Source organism: Myotis davidii, unplaced genomic scaffold (assembly GCF_000327345.1).
Source record: "Myotis davidii unplaced genomic scaffold, ASM32734v1 scaffold84, whole genome shotgun sequence".
Taxonomy (NCBI): Eukaryota; Metazoa; Chordata; class Mammalia; order Chiroptera; family Vespertilionidae; genus Myotis; species Myotis davidii.
The window spans coordinates 908484-920016 of NW_006295735.1; the positions used below are offsets into that span (position 1 = coordinate 908484).

At 42.7% G+C, this 11533-nt stretch overlaps 1 protein-coding gene across 1 annotated transcript in view; it reads right to left on the reverse strand.

Moving 5' to 3' along the window:
- The window catches only part of MTUS2 (microtubule associated tumor suppressor candidate 2), a 529958-nt gene that overhangs the window by 113528 nt on the left and 404897 nt on the right, over positions 1–11533 (reverse strand). Inside the window, 1 exon segment of the mRNA XM_006770370.2 lies at positions 5678–5889. Coding sequence (XP_006770433.2) covers positions 5678–5889 — 212 coding nt within the window.

The window sequence follows — 11533 nt, forward strand, 5'->3', positions numbered from 1 at the left end:
AGCGCATAACAGCCGAGCATACACCCAGCAGCGCTGCTGATGCCTGAACGGTATGTGGAATGAAGTGGGCGGGCATCGGGAGGCCACTATGGCACGGGGCAAGCACTATGGCCAGTCTATCTGAAGTGTACCTGGCGTATAAGACGACCCCCCACTTGGAGGCATATTTTTCAGGGCCAAAAAATCGTCTTATACGCCGGCAAATACGGTATCTAGAAATTGGTTGCACTTTTATACACCAATAATGAACTATCAGAAAGGGAAACTTAACAATCTCATTTACACGGATAAAAAATACGGTGGAATAAATTTAACAAGGATGTAAAAACCTGTGCCTGGAAAATTATAAGACATAAAAGAAAGAAATTGAAGAGGATACAAATTAGAGGAAACATATATCATGTTCATGGATAGGAAGAATTAACATCATTAAGCTGTCCTTACTAACCAAACAAGCTATAGATTCAACACAATTCCTGTCAAGATACCAATGTTGTATTTCACAGAACTAGAACAAATATTCCAAAAATTTATATGAACCACAAAAGACCCTTGGTCACTACAATCTTGAGGAAGAAGACCAAAGTTGGAGAAATCACGCCATCATATCGAACTATAGAATGAGGCCATAGTAATCAAAACAGCACGGTACTGGAATAAAAAGACATATAGATCAGTGGAACAAAATAGAGAGCCCAGAACGCCCCCCCCCCATGTTTTATGGTCAATTAATATTTAACAAAGGAGGCAAAAACATACAATGGGTTAAAGACAGTCTATTCAATAAATGGTGTTGGGAAAATTGGAAACATGCATGCAAAATATTGAAACTAGACCACCTTCTTACACCATACACAAGAATAAACTCACAATGAATTAAAGACTTCAATGTTAGACTTAAACCATAAAATTCCTAAAAGAAAACATAGGCAGCAAAATCTTGGATATTTCTCATTTCAATATTTTTTTCTAATATATCAACCTAAGCAAGGGATACAAGAAAAATAAACAAATGGGACTACATCAACCAAAAAAATTTTGCACAGCAAAGGAAACACAATAAAAAAAATGAAAAGACAGCCCACTGAATGGAACATATCTATCAAAATACATGGGATAAGGTATTAATATCCATAATTTACAAAGAACTCATAAAACTCAACATCCAAAAAACAAGCAATCCAATTAAGAAATGGGAAAGAACCTGATAGACACTTCTCCAAAGAGGTAATACAGATGGCCAACAGGCATATGAAAAGATGCTCAACACCACTTATCAACAGAGAAATGTAAATTAAAACCACAATGATATATCACTTCAGACTTATCAAAATGCTATCATCAATAAATCAACAGATAAGTGTTGGCAAAGATGTGGTGAAAAGAAAACACTGTGTAAAACAGTACAGAGTTTCCTCAAAAAATTAAAAATGGAACTGCCTTATGACCCAGCATTTCCACTTCTGGGACTATACCTGAAGAAATCTGAAACACTGATCGGAAAGAATATATGCAGCCCTATGTTCACTGCAGCATTATTTACAACAGCCAAGATATGAAGCAGCCCAAGTGCCCATCAGTAGGTGAGTGGGTAAAAAATCTGTGGTACTTTTACACCATGGACTACTACTCAGCTGTGAAAAGGGGGGAAATCATACCCTGTGCCACAGCATGGATGGGTCTGGAGAGTATTGTGCTAAGTGAAAAAAGCCAGTCAGAGACAGACAAGTACCATATGATTTCACTTATATGTGGAATCTAATGAACAAAAACTAACAAAAAAAAAAATAGGAACAGACTCCTCAATACAGAGAATAGACCAGTTCTCAGAGAAGAGGGGATTGTGGACACTGGATGCAAAAGGTAAAGGGATTAAGCAAAGAAAAAAATCCTTCATTGACACAGAAAACAGTATGGTGATTACCAGAGGGAAAAGAGGGGTTGGGGGAAGGTAGAGGAGAGTAAAAAGGGGATAAATGGTAAGGGAAGGAGACTTGATTTGGGGTGAACATGAAATACAATATACAGATGGTGTATTATAGAACTGTACACCTGAAACCTATATAATTTTATTAACCAATGTCACCCTACTAAATTCAGTAAAATTTTTTTAAAAAAGTGTAGCGTTCTCAGGAACCAGGCAGCAAGAGAAAAATAACATGGCTCCTCTTGACCTGCAGAAGTGCGAGTCCCTGAGAGTCACACTCATTACTACACTACTGTTGGTCCGGGACTCAGATATTAGCAAATCCATTTGGCAAGAAGGGAGGGCCAGGCCTAGCCTCAGGGGAAGAGCTGCCTCAACCAGTGTAAGCATGAGGCTGATGCTGGCACTTAAATCTTGTGTCTTAGTTAGAATCTCTGGACACTGGGCTCAGGCTGTCACAGCTGACAAATTTCCTAGCCACGCTGCCAGGAGTTGTAAAGCATGGGGCAGACATGAAAAATTCTTATCCAGCTTCTGAATCCCTTTTTTCTAGTGACTGCCCATGCACTGAGACTTACTTAATGGCATCAGCATATCCTGGAAAAAGTATAAATCAGCAGTGCAATAGCTGGACTAGAAAAGTACTTCTATTCTTAAAGTACACCCAGGCCAAAACCTTATGTACATATAGAATTAAATGAGTGGTTTGTGCTGTGTTTTAATTTTATGTATTATATCTCATTCATGTCTTATTCATCCTAATTGAGAGTAAAATATTTGAGGGTAGGACTTTGTCAGATTGCCTTGTACGAAAAAAAATGTTTTATTGAATATTTGTTCAAAGTACCTTCTCCATTAATTCACAACATTATCACGATACCCTTGGGAAGAGTTATTAGTCCTATTTGAAACTGAAACGATTGAGACTCACACAGAGGTGACTGAGTAAATGGGAGTCTGAACAACAGCAAGGATATTAATCCTTTTGGTGATGATGATGAGGCTTAAAGAGAGTCAGACACTTGCTGGAGATCCATAGCTAGACAAAGGTGGAGGTGGGGCCGACTCCTTGCTGGCACTGCACCCTCTCCACTGTGCGGGGCTTTGCAGATGAATATACTACAGTGTAGAAAAGACACATGTGTAGAGTTCCAGCAGGGTCTCCTAACCAGAAGAGTAAAAAAGATGTTGCTGTTTCAGGCTGGCTAGAGAGGCCGTGCTCTTCATAGTGGGCATGCTTGGCTATGACCATTTCTCATACATAATAACAATGCATCAGCTTCCCACACGAGTGACACTGAGAATCTCAGGATCACTGATGCTTGTCATAGACGCTCCATCATTGGAGGCTTCCAGGTGCCTGTCTCTGTGTTCCAGGTGCTTCACCCACATCAGACCTCCTGGTCTTATTTGGTATTACAGGCAATCTCTCAAATCATCCTCTTAAACCATACAGGGTGTATGACAACCTGTGAGGAAGCCACTTATGTTCAATTACAGGTGTTTTTTTTTTAACATGTCCACTTTTTCTTCTGGGGTTTATTTGGAGAGAGAGTTGAAAAGAACACACTGTGCGGGAGGTGCCAGTAAAATGCCATGGTCATTTGGGAGACCTGTCTGGAGTTGCTGGCTGTGATTTACTGAAAAGAAAATGAACTACATGCCACCATCCATCTTGCTGAAATGCAGGCATGTGCAGCTCCAGCGGTGGAGAAGGCCCATGGGGATCCCTGCAAACCTCCACTCTGGTTTGAGAGCCATGTATATGCTGCAGAGAAATGAAACTCATGGTCCATGGGCCAGCAAGGAATTTTCCCGGGACCCAGAAATACAAAACTACAGAGAACCAACTCTTAATTTTGGCACGAAAACTCACTTCTCCATGATGCCATAAATGAGGTCCAAAGGTTCCAACTGGAAAAACACAGCTCATATTATCAGTACGTTATATCATTGTCCATCTACGTGAAACTCTATCAAGGATTTGCTGTGACTGTGAATGATACATGAAAGGAGTAACCCAGAGTAGGCAGAGTAACAATGTGAATATCATCATTGATCTTCAGGGAACAACCCCATTTTCCTCTTTACTATTGGCCTGGCAGTCAGTGAAAAACATCCATCCAGCTGAAGAACAAAAGACCTGCCACTCTTTCTCTAACAAGAAGAATGCTCAATATTTACCATGGCAGGGAAGACCTCTTTGGCACCTCAAAAATATGTTTGTAATTTAATTCTTACAGGTGGGTATACGGCCACAGTTGTTTCAGGCTGGTAAACAGTACTAGATCAAAATGAAATTCAAATTGGTCATTACTGCCGGCGGTAGCATTTTGGTTAGGGAGGAGACTAAAACCACTGGTAAACTGAAATCTGGTCATCTTGTCCTTCAGTACACAGACTGGTAATCGGTTGTTTCTGCTGAAAGCTTTAAGCAAAAGAGGACTGAGCAGCGGAAAAGGTCAGATCAGGCTCCTACACTGGGGACCAGGGGAGGGTGGAGGGGCTCATAAAAGGCCAGTCCACCACACTTCAAGGTTCAGATGATAAATAAAACCAGGGGACATGGTGCTACTTAACATTTCTGATTTTCTTCTTTAAATTAGCCAGGAATTTGGCTGGCCTATTTTCTTTTTTAATCCTAACCCAAGGATATTTTTTCATTTATTTTTAGAGAGCGTGAGAGAGATAAGGAAAGACAGAGAGAAATATCGATGTGAGAGAAACACATTGATTGGTTGCCTCCTGCATGAGCCCTGACCAGGACCTGGGCCGGCTGGGGAGGAGCCTGCAACCGAGGTACATGGCCACGGCCAGAATCAACCCCGGGATACCCTTGGTCCGCAGGCAGACGCTCTATCCAAAGAGCCAAACCGGCCAGGGCTGTTAGTCCATTTTGTCATTTGGAGAGCCTTTAAATAGCATTTTTTAGTTTTTCCCATTTATAGATACCAAGAGGTCCATACGTGAAACTTAAAATGCCCTATGGGTTTTTAATATGCTAATTCACAGTATTTAAACCTCATAGGGAAATGTTCAATCCCTAACCACGCCCCACTCCGCAAACACGCCTTGGCTACCTCAAGGTAGACCACCAAAGCCTCAGTGAGACCCCAGGCTTCCACCAGCCTCTGTTCCAGGTTGAGGGGTGGGAAGCTCAACTATACCACGGCTAATAACAGACTCCCCTGGACGGCCCTGGAGCCTCTGGACACGTACTTGCTGAGAAGGAGCCAGCCCTGTCTGCATTTCCAGACACAACCCAGGGAGCAAGGAAGCCTCCCCAGCCCCATCTGCCCAAGGAGCACTGGGAGCGGGCTCTGTGGAGATGCCCTAGACCTGGCATATCCCACTAGCAGCAGCCCTGTCTCCCTGAGACCCAAAACAGGCAGACATTTCAGAATCTGTCTCATCTCAGCAGTGCAAACAATCATGGGCTCCATTTCCTCCAAAGACTTCACCTTCAAAATGTTCATATATGTCCTTTTCTTTCTTTTTGACACAATTTTCCCTTTTGGAATCAGGTTACTACATCATTCTTCCTAAATAAATATCTTTCACAGGTTACTATAAACTTGGCTCCCAAACATGCTGCCAGATATTTCATGACCTTCTGAAAAGCAAATGTCAAACCCAAACTCGCGCATGCGCGTACACACACACACACACACACACACACACACACACACACATCAATGTGACCACCCTCTGCCCAAAGAGCCCTTCAACATTCATCGAACGTGGCCTTACCTTTCCAAAGAAGTGCTGAGTGGACACGGCGAGCGCCTGGAAACCGCAGATGGCCCGTCTCAGCTCCCGCTGCACGAGGCCCAGCTGCCTGGCCTGCTGCTCACTCCTCTCCTTCAGCCGCTGAACCAACTGCCTCTCGGCTTCGCGGGCCTGCGGGTCCGGCTTGGGGGAAAACCCATTTCGGGGAGCCGTGCTCCTCTGTTTGGGGTATCCTATTAAAAAAATAGTGGCTTGTGAAAAAAACATGCAGCCCTTATTACAAGGTATGACTTGTAATAAGGGGACAACAGCTCCTTATTACAAGATTTCTTCAAGAGCAAGTGGCCAAAAAGAAATGGCCATGGTTTGTCACTGTAGGTATTAGAAAGAAAAAACAGACAGGGACTTAAAATATTTGCTCTGCTTATGTGGTTTTTGCAAGTTTCATGCTTGAAAAAAGAATAACCAGGCCAAATTGCCCAATTCCTTTCAGCTTCCTCCATTTCTTCCAGGTCTGCTTAGAGAGATTAGAGTAGATGGTTTAGCTTCAAAGGAATTACTCTTTGAAAATGTCTAATGGGAAATCAATCAATCAGTGCAGGTCAAAGTCATAGTTGTAACTAATTGAGCATCAGGGAGTACTGTCTGTGTGCCCTTGCCTCCCTTTCTGTGGTCATCTAGTGACCTTTTCTTTGATGTCTGATGTAAGTCACACCTCTGATGGCCTCTGTTCCAGGGTTTTCTGGCTTTAAATTTCTACAGCATCAATGTCCTCCAAAATATCCCCCAGGTGACCACTCACACCACCTCCCCAACTCTTGGTCTGGTCCAAGGCACCACGACCTGTCACCCATGGGAAGCCCTGCTCCTCTTCATCTCTCACTGCACAGATTATAAAGGATAATCTTTATAAATAGAGAACAGCTCATGCCTGTGCTGAGCTTTCCCTCCAATTATGTCCCATTGCAGTAAGAAAGTGCTCATTCCTTCCCATGGCCCAGGAAGCCTCTGGGATCTGGTAACTGCCAGGCAGATGGTGGGGTGTATGTGTGGGCAGGGGGATGGGGCCCAGGGAAAGGAATCAGAAACTCCGCCTGGGGTTGGGGACAGGATGGGGAGGCTTTAAGGAGAAGTGACTATTAGGCTGAAGCTTGAAGGCTCAAGGCAAGGCCCCCGGAAAGAGCACAGACAAGCACTGTATCATAGTACCAGGGTCTTCCTCGGAGCTGCTGTCCTCTTTGTGGGAGCTCGGGCTGACCTGACACCCAGAGAACATCTCCTTTGCACGATGGACTTACTTCCCAGAAGTGCATTCTTTCCTTTGCACTTGAAGCATGTGACAGACACTAACCACACAATCACAAATAACTTTAATACCTCAAACATTCTTTTGTCTCCTTTGCTCACCTCCAACATACTAGGGAATAACACATAAAGCAAATCAGTACCTGAACCACAGACAGAGCAGAGAAATGGGCTTGGAACACACAAGTGGCCTCATCTTTTAAGGAGAAAAGATGGCTAATTGCTCTAACTACTTCTGATTGGTAATTTAATGGTAACCAAGAAAGTTTTAATGAAATCTTCCTCCTACTAAGAAATCATCCAAAATTGCATTGTGGCCTCACATATGACATATCTTAAACTGGATGGCTTAATAGAATAGTAGAATGTGAACTTATTGCTCCTTTAAAGCTGGCTTTATGACAGTAGCATACATAATATTCCAGAAAATTCACTTGCACATTGTAGGAAAATCAATCTTAATATGTACTTAATTTCAACATTCTCAATACTGAACATAAAAGAAAAATAACCAACAAACCATGTGAGATTTACTGTGTGCATTAAACTCTAACACACAGCCTAAGACCCCAGGTGGACTTTTTTCACGATTACTGTTTGCCATTTTATTGCTATGGCTGGTGATTTTATCAAATACTCCAGTGTTGTAATTATTGAGGTACCAGGTGCATGACACTGATACTATAGAAGATATCTCTTTTAGAAATCTGAAGGAAATAATAAGCACACCTCTAGCTCAATGAATTAAAGTTACTTGCAATGGAGGGCACACAGAGTCATGTGTGAGCTTGTGGATAGCAGTAAGCAATCAGGTTGCTGTGAATTTTTGGCTGTCAGGTTTTTCCCTGTTATTGTTACTATTACTATCAATATCATCATCATCATCATCATCATCATCATCAGGTTAGCAATTATATTCAATGGTAAACGGACAATATAAAATGATTTCCTGAAATCCTATTCTTGGTGTTAAAGGGAAGCAAAGTTTGCCACCCCCAAAATATAACTTTTGGAATATTGATTATTTTAAGCTGGTTATTAAGGAACAAAAGACTCAGAAAGAACCTTTGACCCTCTTCCTTTACCCGTCTATGTCTAAAGAAATTTAGGTAGAGGACCTGTTCCAGGAAGTGAGCCATAATCAGGTAACTGTAGTTTACTCTGAACCAGGTGTGATAGACAGGGAGGGAGTAAGGTACCTTTGCTCAAAGTCCTCTCTGTGTCCCATTGTTAAAGTTGGCTCAGGAAATATTTGTTTACCAAACATTCATTTCCATCTCCATGTGAGTTGCCTTCCTGCCATTTGAAGTCCCAAACCACTCCCCTTCCCTACCTTCTCCTTAGCTCAAGATGACATATAAGTCTCAACTGCCTAATGTTTCTTTGGGTCTCATATCTTTTGGCACCGCCAAATGTACATCTGTAATATAATCCTCTGGCATTTTCTCCTCTTAATCTGTCTCATGTTAACTTGATTCTTAGCCCAGCTAAAAGAACTTAGAAGGTGGGAGGAAAGTTATTTTTGGAGCCTCCACAGTGCTTACTTGATTTGATGTTATTACTATACTAGAGGCCCAGTGCATGAAATTTGTGAAGACGTAGGGTCCCCAGGCCTGGCCTGTGATCAGGGCCTTCCAGCTGCTGGGCGGGGCTTTCCTTCCCCGGTTGCCAACTGGGGCCTTACTTCACTCCATGCCACCCCCTGGTGGTCAGCACATGTCATAGTGAGTGATCAAACTCCCAGTCTCCCGGTCACACTCCTGAGGGGACATCTAGCATATTAGCCTTTTATATATATATAGACTGCTTTCATTCATACACTCAATTCAGTGTTCTATTAAACATCAGTGCACTCAGTCCACATTTCTATTCCTGGGGCCAACAAACAAACATTTGAGCTAAGATACAGGCTCCCCTGTGAACATCAGCTTTTGGTATCAACACACCAAGCAAAAGTTTAGCAGATTGTGGCACCAAAACAATGCTTGCTTGGGACTCGTGGCTGGCTGTGCATGCGCCACCCAACCAACATCCCAGCATAGACTAAGGCTCAGAATTCAGTGCTAAGACTATAGGGAGGAAGCATGGAGAAACAAGGCTGGCGGTGGAGAACTCTACTGCTTTTAGAGGAAAAGGGTCCTGCCCTTTCTAAACATACCAAATGAAACTTTGTCTAGGTCTAATCATTATTTTACAGTCAATAGCATATTTTTGGTCCTCACTAAACACAGTATTCTTTCTTGTGCTGTCAATTTTTGGTATGTGTTTCGTTATCTAACATCATGAAGTATTGCTCCGTCACTTATTTCCCTGCCTGCCCTGTGAGAGGCCATCCCCAGATGGTGCACAGCGACAGCTGCCCAGGCTCACCTACTATCTTGGGGATGGCGAACTTATGTTGAAAGATGACTGACACACAGCAAGCTTCACCTGTTTCATTAAAATGTAAGGAGGATTTTGTTTGTTTTTGCTATCTTCTCTTAAAAATTAGCACATAATGAGGCTAAATAATAATCTGCGTAGGAAGCAAGGACCAATGGAACCATGAGATGAAAAACTCCTGGGTAGCAGTGAACACAGGGAAGGTGTGGGAGCATGGTCGGCACTGGCGGGGATGTGGTTGATGGAGGTTCTCCTCTGACCTCTCACACACATTTCCCTGGAAGAACCACAATGCACACTTCAAATGAGAGGCACACCATGTCCTCTGAGGACACTTCCAGATGCTGAAAAGTTTTGTTCTTACTTCCTTCCATGTTACTTGTGGTATTTACATTGCTTCCAGGGTAGTGGAAGGTTCCCAGCAGGCAGGCATGCCCCTGACCTCCCTGCTGCAGTCAAGCAGCGCCACTTACATGTGTGTGTTTAGGTTCTTTTAAAAAAATCAAAGCTCTGGCCTCCCACACTATCTTCTGATTTCCACTCAGTTGAACTAGGGCACTGACATTAGTGAATAAAGACCTTCAAAATAGGGTCTATGATGGTTTTAAAGTCTTTAATTGAAGTGAAAAAGAGAGTAGAAATACCAGTGTTTTTACTGTTTGCCACAGCTGTTGCAAAAGCTTAACCTCAGTACTTCTCTTTGATATAAAATATAGGAGTGGAAATACCCAGACCAGTGTCTTTCCAAGACCTATAGACAGATCTAATTTCATATGTACGCTTCATGCCATGTGCTTTGGAGGGGACCAAAATGCTTAACAGCTTTTATTGAGCACCTACTCTACTCCCAGGGCTCTTAGCACGTAAGTCCACTGCTGATCACCCCTGCAACATCTCCAACTGATCTCATGGGTGTGGGGACACATCCTAAATCTAGAACATTCTCCTATTATCTCAATCTTGCCCCAATCACAATTTCTCTGTAGTCATCCTACTGGCTCCATAACTCTGGTTAGAGGCAGAGGGACTCTATGATGACTGTAGTGAAAACTGGCAACTTACAGGGAAAAGCCAGTAATCTTATATTCTCACAAGGTTGAGTACAAGCCATGTGCGTGCAGAGGCTAAGCACTGGGGAGAAGAACAGCCTGGAAAGTGGAATATTAAAAATTCATCTGAAGCCATCTGGTCACTATCCAGAGGGTTCTAATGGATGTTAAATCTTAGTTTAATCTTAAAGCTGGAAGTTTAACTGACATGATAACAAACATACTGCAGCATAGAAACCTGCGTGTTTACACCAGAGAAGGCCCATGACCTTAACATTGTAAACAAGAAAAAGAAGAGAATCACAGGACACAGCTTTGATAGCCTTAGGAAAAGCACTGCACGAGTGTGCTCAGCATCCTGACAGAAGCCATTCTGTTTCTTGCAGACTGGACTCTTACCTCACGGACATCCGCAGAGCATGCAGAGGGGTCTTCCCCAGCAGCTGGTGAGATGAGCTAATCTGGACCTTCCTAATGCAGCTGACCAGAAAGATCCAAAATGACCAAACTTTCCAAGTGGCATAATTTGGTCCAAGAAAAAAGCTCAGTAGTATTTATAGGGAAAAAAATATCCAGTACCCAATAAGGAAAATTTACAATGTTTGACACTGGGAAAATCCTCAGGCATGCAAATGAGCAGAGGTATACAACCCATATGGAGGAGAAGATGCCCTCAATGGAAGCGCACCAAAAAATGATACCAACGATTAAAAACTATTACAACTACATTCCACATGTTCAAGAATCTAGAAGAGCAATTGAATATGTTAAGTAGAAACAAAGAAGATAAAGAAAAAATACCTAAGTAAAAATTCTAGAGATTAAAAAGTCAAATGTTTCAGGGGATTAGGTCAATTAGATACCAAGTAGATTAGATTTTGCATCAGAAAAGATTAATGTCATCTGAAACTAATATTGAATATCAACTTTAATCCTATATAATAAAGAGGTAATATGCAAATTAATCCTCACACCCTCACAAGATGCCTGCCTACAACCAGACCAGCAGGTTGCCCCCCAGGTCAGCGGGGGTCTGTGAGGGGTGACCAGGCCGGCAGGGGGGGCAGTTGGGGGCAACCAGGTTGGCAAGGAGGGGCAGTTAGGGTGCAACCAGGCCAGTGGGGGGAATGCAGTTGGGGGT